Source organism: Zootoca vivipara, chromosome 3 (assembly GCF_965207765.1).
Source record: "Zootoca vivipara chromosome 3, rZooViv2.hap1.1, whole genome shotgun sequence".
NCBI lineage: Eukaryota > Metazoa > Chordata > Lepidosauria > Squamata > Lacertidae > Zootoca > Zootoca vivipara.
Window position 1 is genome coordinate 34,524,313 of NC_142586.1, and position 26,928 is coordinate 34,551,240.

The 26,928-nt window shown below is 41.1% G+C and overlaps 1 protein-coding gene across 2 annotated transcripts in view; it reads left to right on the plus strand.

Moving 5' to 3' along the window:
• COL19A1 (collagen type XIX alpha 1 chain) overlaps positions 1-26,928 on the plus strand; it is a 175,447-nt gene that overhangs the window by 55,974 nt on the left and 92,545 nt on the right. For both annotated transcript variants that reach the window (XM_035109681.3, XM_088665845.1), the window contains exons 10-12: positions 9,230-9,283; positions 16,326-16,379; positions 18,095-18,139. In XM_035109681.3, the coding sequence (XP_034965572.3) occupies positions 9,230-9,283; positions 16,326-16,379; positions 18,095-18,139 (153 nt within the window). The remainder of the gene's footprint in view (positions 1-9,229; positions 9,284-16,325; positions 16,380-18,094; positions 18,140-26,928) is intronic.

Genomic DNA, 26,928 nt, shown 5'->3' on the forward strand with positions numbered 1-26,928 from the left:
TTTGTGTTATGTGGGAATTGAATTGGGTCCTCATTTGTGCTCCGCAGATTATCATTGATGGTGGGAAAGATGGTGTGGGGTGACAATTTCTGTTGATTCTTCCTTGGTCCTTTGCCGGCTGAAAAGATGGTTGGGAGACCCTCTGGTAGAGCAAGAGAGATAGTAATGGGTATTGCAGAGAGAATGCAGTATCAGCAATAATTGCCACCTCACCTTCCTCCAGCATAGAGCCTCTGCTGAATCCCAGTTCCTGGTGAAAATGGAAGAAATTCTTCCAGTTCTGCAGGTACAAGCCTGGATCCCACTAACTGAGGGGTTTTTTGTGGGGAGGGTATCTATTTCTCTGTTTTCTTTGATGTCTGCTGCTCTGTGACATTTGTTGGGTGCAGTAATACATGGACTTTAGCTCCTGTCTTGTTAACTTTTTTTTAAAGTCCTATTTTGCTCTTGTATCATGGTAGCTTATTTAACCCTGTGAACATTGCTGTATATCGCTTGAACAGAAATTCACTATTTAGAGGAATAATATTGGCGGCCCTTAGTACTTATCTTCAATTGAGCTTTCCTTTTCTCCATTTCCAGTTCATAATTTCTAAGTGCAGACTGAAGTATTACTATGGCGATACCATAATTATATCTCGTCCCGTTTCTGATACTCCGATGACCCTCAGTTATGTTCATCATGCCTCCTAATTTCACCAGCATATTCCAACTGTATATCAGATTTCCTCAACATCCGCCTACTCCCCCTACTAGCCATCTGAATGGAAATACGTGTTCCAGAGCTGATCTTTGAAACACTCTGCAATGTGAAAAATTGCTGTTCTGTGCAGCCCTTTGAGTATTGTTTTAACCAGTTTCTTATCTATCCATCCACCGTGCTATCTTGGAGTCCATTATTTTCAATTTAGGTAGAGATCTCCCATATGGCGCAGTATCAGATGCTTTGCTGAAATCTAAACAGACTAAACTGACTGCATTGCCCTTGTCCAGAAAACCAATTATCTTTTCCAGATTACTTTGACATATTCTACCTTTCATGGACCCATGCTATGTTTCTTCTTGTCTGACCCCTTCTTCCTGTCTTGTATCGTTCTTTCCTCCCATATTTCTTCTGGGAGTTTCAGTTACGGTGATTTAAAAAACAAAGCAAAACCTGCAGTTAACACACTGACAGCTCGATGCCAAACTCATTTATATGGAAAGAAATCAAATTTCTTTGAATGCAGCTAGGCATATTTAACAGATCCGTAGGACTGAAGCTATAGTCTTAGCCCAGGCATCCCCACACTCCGGCCCTCCAGATGTTTTGGCCTACAACTCCCATGATCCCTAGCTAACAGGACCAGTGGTCGGGGAAGGTGGGAATTATAGTCCAAAACATCTGGAGGGCTGAAATTTGGGGGTGCCTGGTCTAGCTGTCCCCAACCTTGTGCACTCCAGGTGTTTTTGACATTAACTCCCATCATCTCTGGCCACTGGAAGACACCAGTTTGGGGAAGGTGATTTAGTTCATAGCTCTGGGTGACCTTTGAGAGGACAGAACAAGGTGCTGCTAGAATAAATGTAAAGGGACCCCTGACCATTAGGTCCAGTCACAAACAACTCTGAGGTTGTGGCGCTCATCTCGCTTTACTGGCCGAGGGAGCCGGCATACAGCTTCCAGGTCATGTGGCCAGCATGACTAAGCCGCTTCTGGCGAACCAGAGCAGCACACGGAAACGGCGTTTACCTTACCTTACCTTATCTACTTGCACTTTGACGTGCTTTTGAACTGCTAGGTGGGCAGGAGCAGGGACCGAGCAATGGGAGCTCACCCCATCGCAGGGATTCGAACCGCCAACCTTCTGATCGGCAAGCCCTAGGCTCTGTGGTTTAACCCACAGCACCACCCGCGCTAAAATGGACTGCATCAATTCAGGCTTCATGTCAAGGATTACATTTATGAGTGTTTTCCTTACATTCAAAAAAGAAATTACTTGAGAATAGAAAACTAGTGCAGCATGAAAGAGACTGGGAGAGACATACACCTTTAATGATACTTTGTTACTTGGGCTGTTTATGGGACTGCCCTCGAATATGTTTTGGAGGCTGAAACTGATAATTGTCACTAGTCACGAAAATGCTGCATTGGCTGCCAGTGAGCCACTAAGCCAAAATTCAAGGTGTTAATTGTTTTTATTATTGATTTGTTTGTCACACTGGGCTCTTTGGGGAGGAAAGGTGGAATAAAAATAAAATAAATACTGTATATAAATAAATTCATCCATCCATAGCAGGGCATTCAGAACCAATATCCCCCACCTGTAGTCTGAAGTGGTACAATTCATTCTACTACGTCGGGTTGGAGGAACCTATTTTTCTGTACTGGGGTGTGTGGCATATATGAACAAAATTCACTGAGAAAGGTGACACATTATTGGGCCAGTGGACACATTGAGATTTTTGAGAGAGCGCCATGGGTGCTTCTCTTCCATCTCCCTACACGCACATGCACACAATGGATCTAACATATCTGAGTGTGCATAGCATTGCCTTCTCCATTCCTCTGACAGTACATTCTATTCTCCTGTGACACCCCACTTTGTCCTCCCTGCCTCCCCCAGTTGCTCTGTTTTCCCCCCCTGAAGTCTTCCATATCGCTCCACTTTCCCTCTTAGCTTCTCCGCTGCTCTACTTTCTGTTCGGCTGCTCAAATTGCAGCCTGAGCCTTGAAAATCACATAGAGTTCAGAGAGGAAGTTGGGGAGACCATTGCCCTCCTAGCTTCCTCCTTCAGCTCTATAACAATCCTCACCACCCATGATGAAAAGGGCCGTGGGGGGAGCTCAGAGGCTTCACAGGCACCAAGAGAAGACCTCAAGGGTCCCATTGTACCCACGGGCACCACATTGGGGACCCTAAAAGGTCGCAGCAAAGGGATTAGAAGCCTTCCCTGGTTTCTAGGAATGTAAATCACCATTGGAGGGTCTAGGGATGACTAATACCATGGGAACTAATAGACAGTCCGTAAAAACTTTGAAAGAAGTTTTAACAATTTATTCTACATTCTTATATGATTTACAGGAATCTTAATAAACAGATAATTAAAAAGGGGTGGGTGGGTTAAATAAAATGCTCAGGGTAGTATGACCCCCGTATAGCACACAAACTGCCTCATGGGTCAAATGTTGGCTGCCCTGGACCTAGTTCAGCTGTGCATGGACCGAAGAGTTTGTTCGATTTGAGTCTGGCCTCTGCTTATTAAAGTGGCAATTACATGATGTAGGCATAACTTCATAATCTAATTTGCTGTAGTACATAGTTATCTTAAAGGCTTAAGGGAAGGGGAAGTTGATTTACTGTTGTCGTGAAGCAGCTGTGTATATTTAGCATGGTTTCTACTTAGTGTTAGTCACACTAAGGTCTTTTTTTGTAATAAAAAAAAGAATAGCAGACATAGAACTGCATGAATTCAGGGTATGCAGTGTGTAAAAATACATTTCAAGATGTATTTCAAAATGGTTAGGAGCTCTCTTAAAATAGCTGGAAGCAGCACAGGAAGCAAAATATGATGTGATGCTCATTCCGTGGGCAGTCACAGAAAGTGACATGCTTAATTTCTGCTCACCCTCTCTTATTCCTTTCCTAAGTGCTGGTGGCAGTTGCTAATAAACATAGTCAGGATTTCATCCTGCTGCTGGTGACTGAACCAACTTAGTATGTCTGCATTCAAAACCATTTCAATGAGAAACACTAAACATCATTACTTCAATTCACTGGGTGTGAATTTCTGGAATGAGTGCAAGCATGTGCAGCTCATTTTGCTTGATTTGCTCAAACCCCCTCCCCGCCCCCTGCTCACATGCCAATATATAAGTGGTGCCAGCTGGTTTTTACAGGTGCAGCCCTTTGAGTTTCTGCAGATGAATGCTGTGATTTCAGGAAGACAGGTATAAAAGCTGCAGGATATAGCTCGTGGAGGCAATTTAGTGTATATAAAGGAGTAGTGACTTGCAAAAATGTCTTATTTTTAGAAAATATTAACTCGATTGCTTACCTAATTGCTTTCCATCATTTATATGCAACTGCTGTTGTTCAGACTAGCAAAGAATATAACCATACCCTAGCCTTATGGGCAGTTGCTTATCCCAAGAGGTATTTTAACAGACTCAGCTTTCCTTTCACAACCAGCTATTTATCTCATCTCACCTGTTTTACTTAAGTTTATGAGCATCAGTAGAATCTTAATAGAGTCTGGCATACTGATATGAATCCGGACTGTCCCTGAAGGGCTCATTCCATTCACAGAAGGGACTGAAACACCCAGCAGCAGAAGGAGGGCAGGTGATTTTTACTTATTTCCACTTCCCAATGCAACTTTTCAAACCATCTCCCACATAGCAGGACCATCCGTGTGCAGAGTTACCCACAAATACTCTATATCCAACCCAATGTGTCTAATACTTAAAAAAAATAATCTGTACTGGGGTGTGTTGCATGTATAAACAATATTCGCTGAGATAGGTCAGCTAAATTGTGTTCTAAAGATTCATGTGATTTTAGGGTTGGATGCAACCTAAATGCAATTACGATTCAAAAGGAGGAGACATTTCTTAAACGTAAGCCATTTATATCTCAGAGACCTGCTTCTAATGAAATATCTGACTCATTGTGTTGGTTAGGTAACCCTCAAGCACATCAAATCCACAGCGGTTGTACCATCTATGATATAATGGCAGAAGCAAGGAATCAAATTGATATGTAGCTTAGATTTGATATTCCTTTTTCTTTTGAACACTCACATTTAATTCAGACTCCTGAAATACCACTTTAACCAAACAGTCTGAACAGGTTAGCCTATATATTAGAATAATGCAACATATGACATTCCCAAACAATGTAAAGCAATAGAGCAGAGGGGTATAAACATTTATCATGCAAGAAGTGCCTTCAGAATCAGATTAGTTTCGTAATACTAGCAAAACCTTTTACATTTATTTATGCATTAGAAGGCAAACATATTATATACTAGAATACTGCTTTCTTGTTTTCCTTTAATTCCAGATCTTCAATGTTTCATCAATTGAAACATATGGTATTATTAGCACACTAGTGGACAGTTCCCCAGGCTATATAATTCCTGAAGTCTGTGAAACATGCAGAAGGGAATCTCTTCCTTTGACAATTGTTTCCAAACACTATTATGAGGTGGCCTTTAAAGTATTTGTTTTACAATATAGTGTTCAGAAAGCTTTCTTGCTAAAGAAAGTACTATATAACACGTGGGGTTTATCTCCAGTTTCAAAAGTAGTGTATGGTAGGTTCATACCGTTCAATTATCATTATACTTCTACAAATGGACAGTGGGTTTTACATATTATTTCAATAGTTTTGTGAAAGCACTAAATTCTTAAAATTGGAACAGGTGTGGCCTTTTGTATTCAGCACTGAGTTGTTCTCTGCAGCAAACTGAAAGTTAGCACTGGGATTTTGTAATCTACAATGTACAAGTGGACTCCCCTCCTGTGCGACCTAATCAAATGCACTTCATACAGATATTTGCGTGTATCAAATGCCAAGAGTCCATGAATTCATATACTAACTGAGAAAGTGAACTTAAGATTTTGAAAAAAAAGTCAATTTAGTCTTTCAACATTAACCCCTACTTTTTTTCTTTATAGTTTGAAGAACTGCATTTCCAATTTATGTTGTGCTTGTTTCTGTCCTCCTAACTGCAGGAGTTATGTTTCTAGATTTTATATGCTGAAGGTGACAGTAGACCAAGAATTTACTAGGTTCCCCCCCCCCTTTATTCCAGTAACTTTGCTTCTGATAGGTTAATGTCAGGGGTCAGCAAACTTTTTCAGCAGGGGGCCAGTCCACTGTCCCTCAGACCTTGTGGGGGGCCAGACTATATTTTGAAGAAAGAAAATGAATGAATTCCTATGCCCCACAAATAACCCAGAGATGCATTTTAAATAAAAGGACACATTCATGTAAAAACAGCCTGATTGCTGGACTGTCCATCGGCCGGATTTAGAAGGTGATTGAGCTGGTTCCTGCCCCCTGGGCTTTAGTTTGCCTACCCATGGTTAATGTAAATTCTGTTGTTGCTGCTATATCGGGGTTTTTTGGGGTGTGTGTGTGTGTGTGTTATATTTCGCAGTGGACAGGACTGGGATGAGCTTCATGTAGTTATTTTCCCATTTTTCCGTAGCAGCATCCATTATCCTGGCCTTGGAAGAGATAGAACCTTGATTAATTTGAAAAAAAGAAAGTCAATTAGTTCTGTGTGCATTTGTGTATTGAAGCCCTGATCATTCAAATGTGATGAATTGAGCTGCCTCTTTGACATAGAAGGAACAGACATGCCCAGTTGTATTTTTTGGGGGGGGGGGGGCTGCTGTGTTGTCTGAATTGGCTATTTTGTCAATTTTGCAAGCAACCTTCATAGAGATCAAAGACTTGGATATCTGAAAATACTGTAATCTCGCCTAAAACAATTTTGGTTACAGTAGAGAGAAATGTATAGTCTCACTCACTAGAGTATTTAATAGCTATGACTTGTACTTTTGTAATATTGGCAAACTAGTCCTGTGATGTTGCATGCAGAAGACAGGTATTACAGTCCAAAACATTATTTAGGATAAAATATAAATCTCCCATTATCATTAAATGGTCATAGGACAGCACCTGTAGATGTTGAAAACAGTTGTGAGATTATAATCGGAAGTCTACATTGGGGTCATAAATATTTATGATTGCTAATTTTTAGCTAGCAATGTAATATATAACAACCCTCAGGGTCCTTTATTTCCTTCTCTAGTTGCAAAGTTTAAGATTTGCAAAGCAGGATAACTACCCCTTTGGCTTTTTTTGAGAGAGAGAGAGATCACCGAGTAAGCCTTACTTACTCAGCAATTGCATAATGTATGCCTGCCTGTTTTAGGAATGTGGCTGTCTTCACTGAGGAAAATTTCTGCTCTCTCTAAACCTGTAGTTAACACTAATTTGTATTTTTCAAGGTGGCCCAGGAAATTCAGGGAAATTGGAGAGGTAGGCATAGCAGTGTTCTCTGAAAATTAGTGCACTGGGGGAGTGCAACGGAGAGATTAGCCCCATCAGTTTCAGGATTCACTATTCGTTTTTAGGCCCGACAAGGCTAATTCTTATGTAAAAAATTGCAGAGGTGGAGGCAGTGGGAATCGAAAAGTAGGTAATATTCTTCACATATCAGAAGAAACAAAAATGTTAGACATTAGCAGCACTATCTGTAACATGTTATCCGGGTCAGATCTTAAAAAAAAAAAAAAACTTATTGGGAAGGAGAACAGTTGGTAAATTAAGGTATCTCAGAAAAACGTTTTAAAAGGGAGGAAGTGATAATAATAAAACAGGTTAAACAATTCAAATTATAGGAGTGGGACTTGCTTTCCTGCCTTGAAACACAAATTTCCTAATGTGCTTCCAGGGAAGGAGCACCAATCCATCCAATATCACAAAGGGAGAGGTTGTTCCAGTCTGCCATCAAACTTGGCCCCAAACTTGGTCATGCCAAGCTGTCAAAAGTGAGAGGCTGTGGGGAACCAAAGCTGAAATGTACCCATTCAACATCATTACCAGGAAGGGAGGAAGGAAAAGGGAACCATCCTGGGGCCTTTACATTATATCAGTTTAACATTGCACATGCCTACAAAGACCAACTCTGAAATAATCACAGTCCTATTCCAGTTAATATCCATTTCACATAAAACAACTAGGACAAAAGTGAGCTGGGGTTGGTACAGTGTGTGTGTGTGTGGTGAAAGGGAGAGCTGAGTTTTATAAAATGAAATTTCTCACGGGCCATACCTAGTAAACTCTAAGCCTGTTGTGCAGATCAAGCAAGCAAGACAAGGGGACTGGTGGTATGATGAAAGTGAAAAGGATATTATGACCAGCGGCCACCGCCACCCCAAAAATTCTTATGTTAAAAGTGAATCGAAGGAAACTGAAAAAGGAATGGAGATATTGTGTGAGGGGGGAGGAGGCAGGGTGGAGAAAGCGCAAAGGGAATTCCAACAGAAGAGAGTTAAAATGTTATGGCAGGAGAGGCTGTCTGTTCAGCCTTTGTCCCAAGAGATAACATCAAGCCATATGTTTGAAGGAAATTAGCATGGTGTATTTCACATCACTCTTCAGCTGAGTGTTGCGTAAGGAAGTCCTCAACTGATGCTGCATTGCGGAAGGTCCTTATGTGGCCTGCATGTCAAAGACAAAAGATTACTGGATGTCAAATGTAAAAGTTTGTGTTTCTGTCTCTTGCCATCTGGCATACCTCTGAAAACAACTCTCAACCACCTATTTTGGGTGGTTGGGGAATATCATCATGTATGCATTATTACAGTCGACCCAATCAAGCATTCCCTTCTCTCTTGCATATTTGAGAATATCTTCCTTGGTGGGGAATTGGAGGGATTTCACAGCAAAGACTATAGGAGTGACCTCCTTCCTGTGTGGTGAGATAAAATACCTAGGAGCTCGATATCTAATTCAATGAATAAATCCAAAACAACATGCAATGGAGAGCCAATGAAATTTGTGGGGTTCCCAATAAATCCTATATTGTCCTGGTGAGAACAGCCTTGATATCAGCCTATAGGGCCTCGTATATTAATGATCTCTCTCCCCCAGTCCTTTCTGCCAGCCTTGTTTCACCTGTTCCCCAATGGCAGTTGATTGTACCCACCGAGATCTGTAGCACATCCACTGATTTTTTAATATTGTTTTTAAATCTGCTGCCATTTGGGGGGGGGGAAGTGCAGAAGAAAACCCTCCGTTGCTTCTTCTGAAGCAAGAGTTGGGGGAATAGTGCTGTTAGGCCCTGGTGGGGAGGCAGTGGGGAACTGCAGAATTATGGCCCATTAGCACAGTTAATGAAGGAGATTAAGGTGTGAATGCCACCTATCTGCCTTCAGTGAGGTTGAAAAGGATTCAAAAGAGGTACATTTGCTTTTAGGCACTGAGAAACACAGCTTGAAAAGGCAGCTAGGGTGTGGAGCTCATCTAGGCTTGTCTGATTCCATCTCCAACTTAGCAGGAAGTCTCTTGGCTGTCTGTCTCTCAGCTTGTGGTACTCTTTTGCTGTTCTTGTTCAGTAGAAATAATGGAATAAAAAATAAAGCAGAATCAAACATTTGAGGGGCTGAATGTTTTCTTAAAGAACAACTTGGACAAGCTGATGAATCTGTCTACAATTTATTTTACAGGGTGAAGAAGGAGCTAAAGGAGAAAATGGCACCCCCGGTTTTCCCGGTGAGAAGGTGAGTTTCCTGCGTCTGACTTCACGAGTTGCAGTGATATAATTCAATTGGTGTTATTGAACTGTACAAAAGTAAATTTAGGACGTTTGGCAAGAGAGTCTTATGGTGTTGGCATCCTGAGGACCAAAACAGTTTAGTATACAGTCGTACCTCGGGTTACAACCACCTCGGGTTGCGAACAATTTGGGTTACGAACTGCGCAAACCTGGAAGTTTTTTCGCCGCGCGCGTGCGCGCAGAAACAACGTGCACGGTTTGCGCATGCGCAACGCGCGAAAATCGCACTTTGCGCATGCGCAAAATGGCGGTTTGGGTCGCGTTCGGGTTACGAACTTTTCGGGTTGCGAACTGCGACCCGGAACGGATCGTGTTTGTAACCCGAGGTATTACTGTATGTAAACTAACACTGATGTTTGTTATCATTTAAAAACACAGTAGAAGCTACTTAAAAAAACAACAACAAAAACCCCCGACAAATCAGATTTTCCCACCTGTCTTGGGAGGCCGGGACCTTGACTGTCAGTTACAAAAGCTGAGGCTGCTGAATTGACTCTTGCTTGCACCCTGCCTCTTAACACAGGGGCGGCCCAGCCCATTTCACAACCTGAGGTGAACAAAAATAATTTACACGTGTAAATCATAAAACTTGTCATGGCCGACCAAAAAATGGGTCACTAGAGGGGTGAAAGGGAACGCGGGTGGCGCTGTGGGTTAAACCACAGAGCCTAGGGTTTGCCGATCAGAAGGTCGAATCCCGCGACGGGGTGAGCTCCCATTGCTCGGTCCCAGCTCCTGCCAACCTAGCAGTTTGAAAGCATGTCAAAGTGCAAGTAGATAAATAGGGACCACTACAGCGGGAAGGTAAATGGTGTTTCCGTGTGCTGCTCTGGTCCGCCAGAAGTGGCTTTGTCATGCTGGCCACATGACCTGGAAGCTGTACGCCAGCTCCCTCAGCCAATAACGCAAGATGAGCGCCATGACCCCGGAGTCGGTCACGAGTGGACCTAATGGTCAGGGGTCCCTTTACCTTTACCTTAGAGGGGTGAAATATGAGGTGATGAATAGTAAACCAGTTCAGTGAATTCTTCAATAGATCAACTTGGAAAACTCAGAATAATAAGAGTGAGCTAATGAGTAGTCCCTGCTTATCTATGCGTTATTGCAATATACGTTGAAGGCATTTCTCATCTCTGTGTTGTTTCATTTGTACATTTAATAAAACCATACCATACAGTGTAAAAATTATCTTGTTCTCTCTCTCTCCCCTTGCCACCTTGAAGGTGGCAACTGCTTATTTATGGCTCAGCAGATCATCTTCAGTATACAGTAAAAATTACAGGCCTTTTCTATTTCATAATAAGTGACAGACAAATTGTCATCATATTAAAACTGAAGAGAGATTATATGAAATTTGGAATTGGCACTGTAAAAGCGTAAAGCCAATTGCTAAGACGTGAAGGAGGGGAAGGAATCTGATAAAATATGCAAGGCATGAATTGCTTGTATAATGGAATGTATTGAGTAGAAAGATTAGTCAAAATAAGTATTCAAAAACAAAAGAAGTGGAAAATTGTCTGTCTGACTCTGTATCTAGTCTGATAATGTTCTAAACTAACATATTAGCAAGCACATACTCATTCCCGATCTTTAGACCTAGCTCATTCACTGTTTTCTGAAGATTGGTGCTAAAAGAAAACACAGGGAGGGAGGAGTGGAACCCATAACATTGGAGTGCAAGCTCTTATATAGACTTTTGAAATTGCCTACCCTGTAGCTTAAGACCACCCCCAATACGTCACAGAAAGAGGTGGTCCCCAGCAGAAATTTGCGTGTGTTGCTTCTCTCCTGTCTGCCTTATCTTATTGCCTGATAGCCTGGCCATTCCTTTGAGATGGTATATACAGTGGTACCTCGACTTACGTAGGCAATCCTTTCTGCGGCGCTCTTTGTAAGTCGAATCCTTTGGTTGCCGAAGCGTCCATTTTGCGCATGTGCAAAGCGCGATTTTGCGCTTCTGCGCATGCGCTGACCGTAAGTCAAAACCTTCGTAAGTCGAGTCATTCGGATGTTGAGGTACCACTGTACTTAGATCCTGAATCTCTTACTTATTGAATTGATAGTGTGCTCAGCTTAACAGATACTTGCCAGACTGTATTTACAGGGAGGTGTAAACCCCTACAGTCCAAAGACAATTGGAAAGCTTTTCCTATTTCCTTCCTCCTCGCAGAGAAATATTTGAGGTCAATTTGGGAGAGTCAAAGATTGTTCTGCTGTACTATTTCAGACACATGGTTTATATACTTATGTATATGTTTGCCTTGTACATTTATGAACATTTATTGTTTATATATAAGACCTTAGAATTCCTATAACAATACCTTACTAAAACACTTTTCCTGTCACCTCACACCTAGCTACCCTGGCATCCTTCTAAACGCCCAGTTTCCGTTCACACCTCAGGGTGTGGGGAAGGACAGTTCTCTTCCATTGTCAATGGCGCTGTATTGTTTCTCAACAGCCCTACCTTGGCTAGGTAATTTTGCCTAGGCTAGCTCAGGAATTCCTCTTTAACTTCCACATCCCAAATAATCAAAGTCCTGCCATTTATTAATTTCTAGGGTTTAGGGGGATCCCCCTTCAAACTCATAACACCATTGTTGTTCCATTCACAGAACCTTAGTCTTCACTATTTCAGCAGCATCTGCCCCTTTCAGAGTGTGCATTTCCGCAATATTCTGTATTTATTGCAGACTCCTTTAATATATTCACGCTCTGTGAGGTATAGAAAGCAAATGATTCATCAGGATTGAAATTGAAATGAATAAAACTGACACTAGCATACAGAGACGACTTTTACAATCTGGGTTACTTCTGGACCCGAGCAGTAATGTGTCATTTTTACAAAGTTAGTGTATCAGCCTTGCAAGGGCTGTGTAATGGATTGTGAAAACTGAGCTTGTTTCATTAAAAAGCTCTGAATTGGATTGCTTGGCTGTTTTGCCCCAGCGCTACACTCTTGTTTGACGCAAGACCGGTATGGTTAATGTTAATGCAGTACTGGTTTGTCTTTAAACACATTCCTTTTATAGGAATAAACAAAGGTGTCTTGAATGTTATACATCTGAAATATGCAAATGTCTATCATACAGGCAGTCATCAGGATCAACAACTATGTGTGCACATTTTGAGGCAAATGTGTATTTGCTCCCATATTATTTGTGAAATGGCCATTTGTGGTCACAAGTGTTTAAAGAACATTTTTCCGGAACTGACTTGGTTGTTAACAGCCTACTAGAACATTCTCAGGACTTTTAAGCTACCATAAGTTACATTTGCTGAGACCACCTGCTAAGCAGCGTTACGTAAAGAACAACATTTCTTTCTTGATTTTTCACACATATTTGCTTCAAGTTTTAGCTGTTTTAAATGCCTTGAAGCATTCATTTTGGAAACAAGCATCTGAGTAACCTACAAAAAATAAAGACATGCAGATAGGAAACACAAAAAGATGTCTTGGCAAGTCTACTTGTACACTGTCTCTTCTTTTCATTTGCAAAATCTTTTAAGAGATGAATATTCTCTTAGAATGCAAAATATTTTCTAAGAGATGCAAAATATTCTAAGTGTACTCAATTGCATATTTCTATCAGCTATAACAATACAGTCAAAGAGACAATTTGCAGAGATATTGCAGACCCGGGCAAAACCAATTTGGCAATGTGATTGCTGTCTTAAAATGTCTTTATCAAAATAGAGAAATGCCCATGGCATATTGACACTCTAGGGCATGTTCTAGAGTGCCAGAACCTCTGGATTTTCATTTCAGACTGCAACTCCTCACAAATCACTCTGGAGGACTCCTTGATTTTTTTGGAGAAGTTTTTCAGGGGACAGAATGAGCTCAGGAAGGAGAATAAGAAGCCTCTCCGCTTGCGTGAAAGCCTATAGATCAGGCATGTCAAACCTGCGGCCCTCCAGATGTTTTGGACTACAATTCCCATCTTCCCCAACCACTGGTCCTGCTAGCTAGGGATTATGGGAGTTGTAGGCCAAAAATCTGGAGGGCCGCAGGTTTGACATGCCTGCTATAGATCCTTATATCATCTTGCTTAATTTATTAGCCCAGTTCACAAACATCCCCGTAACACAACGACCCTGAATTAAATTTATGCAGAACAATAAAGGGCTTTGAAATTTATTTATTTTTACTGAAATGAAATAACGATATGCAAGAATAGCATGCAAAGATGAAGTCTCAACAAACAAGGGATATGACCATATGTTCAAATTTAAACACACTGAAAATGCCACTGGATGTAATTATCTACATCCTGAGATTTAGACATATTTTCACATTCAGGGCCAAGAATTGTTGATATATTACTTTCTGCTGTACAGTTTATTTTCTGTGTTTTTTTCTTACACCTGTTTTCTGATGCCACACTCTTAAGTAATCACTACTCTCTTACCGAAGCACTTCTTTGCTAGTTGCTTACCCTGTGAGATTCAGAACTGCATGCTTAAAACCAAAGAGCAGTCTATTTCCCACCACAATAAATTGTTTCAGTATCATCACTTAGACCCTTTTGAAAGCTGTGAGTGAAAAAGAGGAAATGGTTTACCATGGTAAAATGCATTTTCTATTGTATGGCATGAAGCAATGCAACAAGACAGGGTTGGCAAAAGAGTAGTTTAACAACATGGACCTTTGTCTTCTGTAATGGTAATGTGAACCTAGTGACCTTTTTGGTCACTGCCCAAAAAATATAATAGCAGCTGTGAGAAACTTTTGTTTCAGGAATTTCTTCTGGAAGAGACAAAAATGAGACTGCAGAAATTCCCTCAAAATGTGGTCAACAGAAAGCCACATTGCCATTTTATAGGGTCACATGAGATTCTACTGAATAGTTGGATGCTGTTTTTGTTAAGCCAAGCAATAATCTCCAAACAAGATGTTTTAAAGCACCCCCAATTCCAAACCATGACTCATTTGTGTACTTGTTTCTTAAAAGTGGAATGCTCTGTTTTAGTGCTAATTGCTTACAGAAATATCCACTCTGAAAATTCACTAGTATCAATTTTGTTAAATGAAGCAATGCAAGCATATTCAGTGGTAGCACAGAAGCACCCACACCTCGCAACTGTTGGATAGACACATTTCCTCACTTTCACCATGGAGGATACGTGTTTCCCTTGACAAGTTAGATGTTGAGTGACTTAAAAAAGGAGGGGGCAAGGGTTGTATGGATGGTGGATCCATACCTGCCAAGTTCCTGCCTGAAAAATAAGGGATTGGACTGGAAGTAGCAGACCAAAAGTAGTGCTGCCGCCATTTTGGAACTGGGCGGAGCATGCTCAGAAGCGACTTTTGATGCTGCTGTGCCCAGTTCCAAAATGGCCGCCGCACCAGAAGTCGCGCTGCAGCCATTTTGGAACTGGGCAGAGCAGCATCAAAAGTCGCTTCTGAGCATGCTCCGCCCAGTTCCAAAATGGCCGCCGCACCAGAATAAACCGGGGAAAAACAAAAAAATCTGTTTTTTCGGCTGGTAACAGCTGGAAAAACGGGGGTTTCCCGGGGAATACGGGAGACTTGGCAGCTATGGGTGGATCTGTATTTTTGGAAAGACCTCTCTGCATAGAGATCTTCCACTCATTCCAACCCCCATCAATGATCCAGCATCAACATCAAGTTGTGTATCACCAGTGAGTCTTTGTTGATGTAACTACATCAGGAATGTCCAACAGGTTGAACACAATCTACCGGTCAATCGCTAGGCCTTTCTGGTTGATCATGTGATCCTGATAGATGCCCCACTCCCAAAAAGCTCAACAACTGATCAATTCTCCCCCAAAAAAGCTCAACAATTTTGGTCAATACAATGAGTAGATCAATACCAGGTATTTTTGGGGGGGCGGGGGAGGAGGTTGAGTGGGAGTAGATAGCAGTCTCTTGGAAGTTGGCCATCCCTGAACTACATCTGTGTATTTTATACAGTGAATATAGAATGTTTATATTCTAGCATAGCCTGTGGTTGAATTTTCTGACTTGCTAAACTGGTTAATGTGAACAGGATAGGGAACATATGAAAGCAGCAGGAGGCTAGACTTAGCCTTGTAACTCTAAACAATGTTTTAGCATTATATTCAGCTGTAGCCATAAATTATTGGGATGTTTCCAAGCTGCACAATAATATCACATATAAAATATATAATGACTGTACAGATTCCTAGGGCCTACATGGAAATGCTGGGCTTCCCGATGTCCTTTGTGATAGCTTAGATAATTTGTAACTAACTGGGACTCTATTGCATCTTGAAAAATATGCAGTATGACCATATGGATAGGGAGGTATGGACCAAAGTGTATCAAACACTGTCAAATTAAGCAAGCTTATCCACAGTTCCCTTTTGCCCTGTTCATTCCAGGCAGAGGTTTGTGCTTAATACACTGTGTCCAAGTGTTTTTTGTTATTTTGCCCTGAGCTTTCCCTGTGAAAACCCACTCTTTAAAGCTGAATCGGAAGAAATGACAATTCTGGTTTTCCATGGATTGATGTTTGGCCGAACTGAGCTTTAAAGAGTGGGTTTTCGCAGGGAAAGTTTGGGCCTGGGGGGGGGGGAGGCGCTTGAACATGCAGCTTTAAATTGTGGACAGTGTCTGGAAATGTAAGCCCAGAGTGCCCTAAATATTCTACAGCAGCCTTTTCCAAACTGGTAACTTCTTGATGTTTTGAACTACAACTCCAATCAGTCCCAAACATCAGATCAGCAACAGGTTGGGGAATGCTGCTCTATAGACACCATATTCTATATTATATACTGAGCAAATATGCTCATACTTCAATAAATATCCAGACTATTCTAGCACTTAGTATTACATTTGGGTTAGAAAACATCAAATTGTTATACAGGTATCTAAATAAGTAAGATAGGATAATGGAGAACCTTGCTATCATTTCTTCATAATTCCACATAAAATGTTTCTAATTAGTTAGTTAGTTAATGTCTGATGGATAATCCAGTTTATATATAATTTGCTTCAGGGAGAAGATGGTCTGATTGGTGTTCCTGGTGCTCCTGGTGGTTTTGGTGAAAAGGTAGAACCGATTTATATCAATTTATTGCAGCTCTGTGTTTCTTATTTCTCTCATTCTGTTCCTTTCTGTTTTCCAGAAGTAGCAAGAGTAGAATGTTGGTTTTGGCTGCAAAAATCCCCCATGTTCTGATCAAACTCAGTGGGTTGCTGTGACAATAAAATGTATCCTAAACTGCTTGGTGGAAGGTCAAATATAAGTAGATGAATACACCGAAAGGTGATCCAGGGATAGCAAGAAGGAAAACACAATGTTGGCTTCTTTCCAGTCTAATGGTGTTTAAATACATGGGGCCCATTGTTTGATGCTAACCTGTAGAGTAATAATGTTCTTTTAAGCACCAGAAATGTGCATTGAACATGACAAAATATGTTTTGTGTATACAGTATTTGATAATTAAAAGGTCATGATTATTGTGCAGTACTTTATATTAGTGAATCTATTGATAGAAAAATAATAATATTTCCCACATTTAGAGGGACTATCCAACTTTCCATATTGTGATTTTTCATAAGATGCATTCAAACACTGCTTCCACAAACTAGTCTTGAAACCACACAGCCTCTTCGTTCTAGTGTAATAGATATTGTACATACACCTTAATATCCAGGCTTATGCATTTACATTTTCTCAGCTTGCGATCTCTGGATAAGCAAGATGTTCTACTTGTTGCGAGAACACATAATATCAATAAGACTGGGTGTGCTGTTAAAATATTTAAAAAATTATTCACATTTGCCCAAGAAAACTTTATAATATATGTAGGCATTTTTGTTTAAAATCTATAACATTTTCCAGGTTTGGAACAATTAAACAAACTTCTTTAACTTCTGTGTATATGTGCATCTTTTTATGTGTATCTTTTTATGTGTGTCTATTGCTTATACTATATAATAATTTTTCCAGTTAACCCCTATTTTTTCTGATCTATCAATGAAGCATTGTTTTACAGGAAATAAGAGCTTGGGTGGCTATTTTGAATGACCATTTTCAAGCAAAAAGGCAGTAAAATGCCTGTCTCTCAGCTACTCCATTGCTAATAAAAAGTCTGCTGCTAGAAATAGCACTCAGTGGTTTATATACCATGAATAGTAAAATGGTGATCTTAGCTATTAAGTCAGATTGTTTCTGTGCATGGCATTCATATGACTGTTGAGAACACAACAAAAGGGAATAGGATCGGTGAAATAGTGAACTATTGGAGATTATAACCACCCAGAGGTACTTTAACAGGACATAAGGTGGTAAGTTCTGTCTATACATCTCAGATGTATAGGATCTTAAGGAAGTGTTAAGGTTTGCAGGCCTCTTTTCAGTTTGTTAAATATAAAGATGGTCCAAGCTATTTTTTATCTAACTTGCAATTGTCAGGTACATCATGGGGATATTAGATTTGAAATGGCGAGTTATTCTACGCAAACCTTTATTGTTATATTTTTAGCTTCCCTGCTTTAATAAAAGGGAAATGTTTCAGAACGTTAACATTATTATCAATAAAGGCGACACGGAAACATTGAGGGATGAAGGTCCTTTGAGGCTTGCTTTTTGTATATTTAGAAGCCCCATCTCAATCATTGTTATGAGTCAAAATATATTCTGTAATTCTTTTAAGAAGTGAGTGAAGCAGTATTCATTGCTTCAATATGTTGAAATATGTTGAAATGGTTGTTTTAGAAGTTCTGCATGCTACTGACTTCTTACATTGCTCCCAAAACCAGGGTGAACATGGCTTGAAGGGTGACAAAGGTGAAGTTGGAGAAAAGGTATATAATACTGTATTATATAAACTGATGTTATTTGATATTACTGTATGTTGGCTTAATTATTTCTAGCTTTACCTGAAACCCAGTCCTCGCTATTTCAGCTGCAAAACTCCTACTTTCTATAAAGATAATGGCCTAGTTCGCATGTAACATTAAACTATAGATTAAAGTGTGCTTCTCATTCCCATTAAACCATACTTTGTTGAATGGCTTATTGTGAACTAGGCCACTGATAGAGAACTTCAGTGCAAGGCTTCTGCTGTTCAGTCTAGTAATAAGAAAACTATTTTCAAAAATGTGACATTTACTGTTTGAATTGAATTTGAAACCATTGTTCATATTTCATCATAAACCTAGCCTAGGCAAAACACTTGGTACAAGGTGCTGATGTTGCCAGCAGTAATTTATTGTATATTTGCACTTGGGACTGCCAACTAACCCTTTTTCATAGAATCATGTGCCAACTATAACTGCAGTCACTAGAGGAATCTCATGTCCATCATCAGATGTGATGCTTGGTGGACTCCAACATCATCTTCAAAGGGGATTTCTGCAATCTCACAATTCACAGTAGTCATGTGAACAGGCATTATTGGTGGGTGCCAGTTTTATTTGTGTCTCCATCCCATCCTCACTGGGTTACAATCTTGCTAGTAGCCTCATGGACTTCTGGGGCTGGCTGAGTGTCTGAACTGGATTTGAGCAGGTGACATGTCTAGTGGTTATTTTTTAGAAGGCTTAGGTTGATGTAGCATAGGGAACAGGCTGAATACGACATGCTTCATTTTAAAGGCCCTCGGATGACACAAAAAGTTTGCTGTGTTGGATTGGTGCATGTGGCACCTAGACTAGGACAGATTTTATTTGCTTAGGATGTTACTATTGCAGATTGGCTTGAGCTGACATTTTTTTCCTGCATGTGTAGGACCAGGGGCACTTTCCTGGGGTACACATGCTGCAGGTAACTCTTGAAGTTTTGAAATTTTATCAAGAACCACAGACAGGTCCAGTGAGTGCACCTCTTTGAAACAGATCATTTTTGCATCTAAAAATGAAGTATACAACAGATTTAAAATAACTTTGACCATCTAGGAATGCAAATGATACTGCAAAAAGAGAAAAGTTACCAACTTCCATTATTTCTAGCTGTTGTGGGATGGATAAAAGGGACATGCTTGGATGATATCTGAGCATGTTTTTATTTTTAAATGATTCTCAATTAACCTTTTAATGATTTTAAGTGGCTTCCCAGCAGCTGTGTCAAAGCATCCTTATGTCTTACAATTGAATTTTATTTGGACACCGGGTTGGGATGGCTGCAGCTGCAGCTGCCACTCTGGCTGCACTATTTGTGTTAAGTTCAGTTTCCCTTAACTCTAATGCAGACTTTGAAAAAATGTGCAGTCAGAAATGCTAATAGCTTTCTGGTTTTGTTCTTGATTCTAACAAGTGTTTTGTGGTTGTCCAAAATATTATAGGAATCTCTGAGTGCTTAAACAGAGTTTGACATTCAGCAGTCCTTCAGTGCATAGATGCTGATAATAATCTATGGTTCTGCAAAATATACTATTGTAATGGAATTGCCTCTGACATGGAAAGCCAGAAGTGTGCGAACATTCGTGTGTGTGTGTGAGAGAGAGAGAGGGAGGGAGGGAGGGGGAGAGAGAGGGAGGGAGGGAGGGAGGGGGAGAGAGAGGGAGGGAGGGAGGGAGGGGGAGAGAGAGAGAGAGAGGTTAAAGAAAGGAATGTGTCAAACACCTATTCACTGAGGGAATTTAAACATCCCATTTTACACCTAGTTGGGGTCCAAGCATCATTTTGGGGTGAGTGCAAACTTGTAACATGGGCCTTCACCACCAACCCTTCCCCGCCCCATATATACAATATCATGAGTCATGAAATAAAAGTTTCTATTTGAATTTGGAACTGACATTTTCTACATTTCTGAAATTGAACCATGGCTAGCACTAAGAATTTTCAACCATGTTCCAAAACAGCACTCCCCCCCCCATGCAGTGGCCCCTTTCATGTGTCACACTAGGCTGTAGATTTTTGAAATCAGAAGTGGGGAACCTGTTGACCTCTAGACTTCAACTCCCATCCGTTCCAGCCAACCTGGCCAGTGCTCAGTGATAGTCCAACCATATATGGAGGGCCACAGGTTCCCAATCCTTGTTTGAAACCATTGACCTGGCTTCATCCTGCTCCCACAGATGCTCAGGTCACAGTATGGCTTGCCATGTCATGCAAACCCAGATTGTGGCTTGTTTGCTTCAAACTACGATATGGGTTTGCATGACACAGCAAGCCACAAACAGTAAGCCAAGAACCCAAGAACCAACATTGGTGCACTTACGACTTATTCATAGGTGCCAACTCCCAGATCAAAAAATCTGGGATCGGCACCGGAAGTCGCACTGAGGCCATTTTGGAACTGGGCAGAGCAGCACCGGAAGTTGCTTCTACGCATGCTCTGCCCATTTCCAAAATGGGCGCAGTGCCGGAAATCGCTTCTGCGCATGTCCAGAGACTCTAGACATGCGCAGAATGAGCCTCCCCGGGCCGGTAGGAATCCAGGGGATTTACAGGGGTTTTTAAAATCCGGGCTGCCAGCGGGAAACGGCTGGAAAAATGGGGGTTTCCCGGGGAATATGGGAGACTTGGCAGCTATGGACTTACTACTGCTGTGTGCTGGGGCTTGTTCGTGCTGTGCACATCGCCTTGTGGGATTAAGGAATCCTTTGCTGGGGGCAGGAGGCAAGTTCAAGATTAAGCCATGGTTTAAAACAAACTGGCACAGTGTGAGACGCAAACCAGCTCGGTATCAGTTTCCGTGACAAGTAAAGGAATGAAGTGAGGTCCTTTCAATTCTCTTTGCATTCCCAAGTATGGATTAAAAGGGCAGGGGGAGAAGGATGTGTGTTAATAACAGAAAACAGCTTTGCCCTACAGATGGAATAGGGAAGCCATCCTGGCCACAATCCTACATGCTGCACTTCTCTGTTTAAGCCTATTACCATCTGCTTTGTGTGGACAGATGTCTGAGGGTGACTATTAATGTGAGCCAACACCTGTGCGGAGTACGTTTCGTGGAGGAAGGTTCTTGTGAATGGCCGGATTGTTACAGATTTTGGCTTTAAAGTTGAAATCCTCTGCACATCTTTCTGCAGTAACTGCTCTCATTTTTTTGCACATTTTCAGAAGCAGCACTCTTGAAAGTATCTGATGAAGTGTGCATGCACACGAAAGCTCATACCAAAATAAAAACTTAGTTGGTCTTTAAGGTGCTACTGAAGGATTTTTTAAATTTTGTCTTGAAAGTATGTAAGACTGGGGAACAGAAGCTGTAAAAACCTGAAGTAGCCATATGCTAGCACTTACTTATAATGGAGTTTTGCTCAGGAAACATGTTGGTGGGTCAAAAATGTTGAGAGCGCTGATGGTCCTGTGGGGGTTGCAGGAACAAACAGGGCAGTATCTTGGTAGATCAGAAAAAAAGATATAAAGCAGTTCGTTTGTAAAGCGGCTATTTTGAATATTGTGGTGTCTGATCTTTAGAATGAGCCATTTTTAATTTGTGGGGTGCTGTTGTTTGTTTTGGTTGAGGGAGCGGAGATGTGTCGTGAGAGGAGAGGAGCTGGGGGGCCAATCACAGGAGACAGCCGCTGGGAAGATACCATTTTCTGCCAAGGAAGATAAGCTCCCTCACTTGAGGATGAGTGTGAACCCACTTTTACCCATTTGTTTTGCAATGAATGAAAGTTGAACCAAACAAACTCCATTTGGTTCAGTTTTTCATTTGTTACAAAACTAATGCCAGACCCGTTAGTAAAATATGAAGTGGTTGTTAACATGACTTAGCTTGGCTGGACACTTTAAGGTTCAGGATATTTTTCAAAGATGAGAGTGTTGTAGCAGTAGAACATATATTGCTGTATCGTAGTTGGCAAATGTGGTGTGTTACTCTGACAAATAAGTCTGCAGAGCTCAGGCCCAGGGCTTATTTCTCTTTCATGCTAGCAAGGAACCCCCTATTCTGAGAAGAGCAAATTATGGAAGCCTGCAGCATATTACAACTGAGTTAGGCCAAAACAAATTAATGTATATAATTGGCAATAAAAGAATGTTCTGACAAGAAAAAACTAAAGAGGACAGGGTAGTAAAATATTGTTCTTGTGGCCAATTTGGGACTGTGTCACAACATACAGATTACTATTTGTATGTGAGCAATACCCTTCTTGAAAACAGTTTGCAGCTCTTTATTTTTGTTCTGAGAACGATAAAAAGTTAAGTTTATTAGAGAACAGAAATTGATTTCCACTTGCAGCAGCAAATATCCAGGTGCAAATAGTCTAGGAGGGGATTTGACCTATATAAAATCAATAAAGTATTTCTAGCAAAGAACATGGCCTCTAGTGCATCAGTTTTGGAGTGGGCTATTGATTTTCCAGTGTTTAATAATGGTATGTGTAACATGATGAGAAAAATAAAAATGGAAACAAATTGTAAAAGGAGAAACAGCATTAACTTCTTTGCTCTCAGAGCGCTAGACATCTATGAGTGCATGTTGCAAGAAATACTGGAGATAAGAAGATTCAATCATTCTAAATGAAAAGTCAAAATTAAAAGCAAGTCCATTTCTTGTTGAGAAAATGATGCTGTCTGATTTAATGGATATTTACTTAGAAAGAAGTCCTTCTATGATCACTAGGGCTTACTCCCACGAAATTGTGCATAGGATTTTAGCCTTATAAGAATGTCTGTCAGTCTCCTGCAAAATAGAGAACCTAAGTAGGTTCTCTCCTGCAAAATAGAGAACCTAAGTAGCTAATACTGTTGCATGCCACCCCCAATCTCCGAGTGATGCAAGATTCTGGGTGTTTCAAGTGCTTTACCTAGGGTTTGTGTTTCCTTTTGGAAATGAGGCACAGCAGAGTCTGTGGTGTCTTTATGATACATGGTTTATTGACACATATATACAGCCTGAGCCTACAATGGAGGCATTCACAGCACTGACACCCCAAGAGGGCCTTGCTTCTTTTGTAGGCATAGCTCTGTATTCAGATGGACATCAACATGGCTCTGACCCTCTCCTCAGCTAGCTGCCTTTAACAGACTGCCACTTTTTGACCTATGTCGCACTCCAGCAAATTCTAAACTCTGAAGCTTTTGTTATTATTAGTGTTCAATCAAAGCAAACGTCAATTCAGGTTTTCTGAAGATTTATGTTTGCTCCAATGCCGCTTTAAAGACTGGGGTTTTGCGGGGAAAGCTCCAGAGCAAAAAAAAAAAAAAAGTGCCACTTGGACACTGAGCTTTAAAATGCAGACAGTGTCTGGAAGAGCGGAGAAAAGTTAAGTGTGGGTTAGCCTATAGTTGCCTTGTTGGGCTTAGGCAGAGGTGACCCAGATTCTATTCTGCCATGAAACTCCCCGGGTGATATTGGGTCAGGCGCTATCTCATAGGATAGTTTTCCTTACAAGTTTGTTGCAGCAGCAAAATGGGGCAGGGGAGATCTATGTACACTGCCTTTTCAAACGAAGGCTGGAATGGAAGTATAACAAATTAAGGAACTTGCAGAAATATAAACTGAGAGGTCATACTGGTATCAGAAGCTTGTGAAGCTGAGGCTTTACAGTACATGCTCACCAGTCCATCACACATTTGACATTGTTGTAATCGCTGTGCGGAATCTGCTAGTCTCTAAACAACAATTGTAGCAGTCTGCTGAATCCACAGTAAATGTTGATGTCTTAAAAATGCATTATGTGAGAGTAATGCCATTTGTCAACTACTGACAGGAAAAGATTGGTTCCTGACTTACCTTTTAAAATAAAAGGGAATGGGGCTAGTTTCTGTTTCTTGTAAGGACTCGAATGTTCTGCAGCTAGAAAATCAGAAATCAATCTTAAAATATGATTTATTGACCTATTGCGTGAGCAGCAAGGGTGCTTTCTTATATTCTTCTGGTTGTTTGTCACCAAAGCCTTTTTGGTCATGCCTTCCTGAAGAACACTGCATATGACCCTCCCCCTATTGTTTTAGTTTTGCAAAGGGGATATAAATATCCCAGAAGGAGGCAGAAGAGTGGGGTTGTGGGGTGGGGATCAGGGCTATGTGATCCCAGGAGAGATGTCTGCATCCCCATTTCTTGTTTATTACTTATATTCTATTCTCAAGGTTTTTCATCTTGCTGTGAGAGCATCCTTCCAGTAATTCTGGGTTCAGTCAGCATGAATGCAACTAGGGGATGTCTCCAAGCTGGAGAGCCTTCATACCAGATCTCTGTCTGCAAACCAGAACAAAGGCCTAAAGGCCTGTGTCTTCAGCTCAGTGTTCCAATTTGCTAAATCCAAACATCTGGAGGGGAAATGACTGACTATCACTGTTATCTGGACCCAATTTATATGGAGTTGTAAACTGGCAGTCATGAAAATGCAAGGCTAATTATGGAATTTAGGCCTATAAGTGACCTTAAGTGCCATGTATTTCATCCGCTACTCATAATCACATCTAAGGCAGGTGCTTCTCTGTTTTAAAAAATCTCTCATTTATGGATTCAGCAGTTGTCCCCCTTGCACTTTGTTATACTGCAAATATTGTTGTCATAAAAATATTTGTACATGAAAATTCTCAGCATATAAGATGGCAACCTTTCTGCTGAAGATCATTTGCAGGGTTTTAAAGGCTTCTATGTGAGAAGACAAATCCTGTTCGGAGATCTATGCTTTATTCATAGCATCCCAAATAACTTGCAAGTTCAGGTACCTGCCATGCTTCACTTGGCAGAGACTTGTGGAGCAGGACCTTTATAAATTAGTGGTAATGCCTGGATTACTACTAGTAGTAATTTTGTTGCCAAATTTAGGGCAGGTGTAGGGAACTTGTGGCTCTCCAGGTATTGTGGGACTACAACCCACATCATCTCTAACCAATAGCTACACTGGCTGAGGCTGATGGGATTTGGAGTTGACAACATTTGGATGGCCACAGGTTTCTCACACCTAATTTTGGGTCATGAAGGTATCATAATACTGTGGCTTTTAATCCCCCCCCCAAATGATGGACCAGCATGGCTTCCTACGCCTTTTTATCCAATTACTTTGTTCAGGGTTAAGAACAGGCAGCATTTGTTTTGTGACTGTCATTCTAGTAAGGACTGCTAGTAGGGGACGTGAGATATGTTTGAATTCCTCACAGATATCATGTTGGCAAAGTAAAGGAGTGTTTTTCTTCCCTCTAATTTGTTGTCCGTACAAGATGGGGAGAAAGTGAGGTGTAATATTGAAGGTGTCATTATGTGGGGAGTGTGTGCACCAAATAGGGGGGAAACTTAGGGAAATAAGTTTGAAGCCTAGAGAGTCTTCTCCTGAGGTACTCTCCTGTCTTTAAAGGGCTTTTAAATGGCCACTGAGTGTATGCATTGGTTTTGGCCAGGGTGATTTGGATATGGAGTTCTGAGATAGCAGCTGATGTAGTGGCAGAAGCTGGATGTTTGGAGATGAGCTGTGGAGGACTGTGTGAGAACTACTCAGTTGCTTTTTTGATATGCATTTTGATATGGTGAGAATATGAGTGGAGTGGGTCCATGCACAACACAGCAGGGTGGTCATTTAATTGTTTACTGCCAAATGTACACCTTGCAACAAAGTCCATGTGTATTCTGCCGCCACTCAATCCTGAAGTCTTGCATCAGTCTGGCAGTTTAAGTTCCAAACTTGGCAGTGCTATCTAGTGTTGCCACATGGTGAACCAGGCATGGATCTGTTCAACTCTCCATCTAGTCACACCTGTTTACCAACTGGCCTTGATATGTCTTCATTTCTTTCTCACTGCAGTTCCTTGTGAAGTGCTTGCAGTTCTGAACACCAAGTACACTCAAGGGGTGGTGTGGGTGGGTGGGTGTTGAACAGTGTAGTGTAAGACTGGAGGTTCTGTTCATGGTGACCCATGCAACATGGGGATAGAGCCCCTACAGCAGCAGCAACAAAAAGCTGCTTCCATGAATACGATTCCCCCCCCCCCCACCAGCCATTATTGGAACTGTGTTGTGGCACTCTTGGAATTCAGTAGTAAATTATAAAAAGGCACAGGGCTCTTAGAAGTAATGAGCAGTAATGTGGAAAAAGTGAAGGATAGGATGGGTTTGTTTGTAGACTCAAGGAAATAATAAAGACTTCAAGGGAAGAAGAATGCACAATATTCACTGAATGAAACCAGAGTTTCTAACAATTGCTTCCTTATTCTTTGTTCTCTGCTTTCCTTTCCACTCTTCCATTTCCATCTGGATCTCTCTCTTCCCTTCCCCGGCATATCGCTGCCACTACCCTTTAGGTTCTACAACTCTTTTCTAGCTCAGACGGCCGCAAATGAAGGTTTGCAACACCACGGCAATTGTAGGACATCAGTTTTAAGGTTCTAGAATTAGAACATAAGCGATGCTTATAAAATAAAATAAAATAAACACTTATAAAATATTTTATAACTTTGCCAGCCTGCAAAACATTAAACTGGGTATATAGAAAATTCCAGGGTTAGTTGAGTCAACTTAGTTCTGGACTGTTACGATAACAAAATTAAACTGATGAATAAGATAGGGACTATTTGATATTGTACTCCAGGCATCCCCAAACTTCGGCCCTCCAGATGTTTTGGATTACAATTCCCATCCCTGACCACTGGTCCTGTTAGCTAGGGATCATGGGAGTTGTAGGCCAAAACATCTGGAGGGCCGCAGTTTGGGGATGCCTGTTGTACTCCTTTTTAAAGTGCTAAGTTTCAACTTTGGT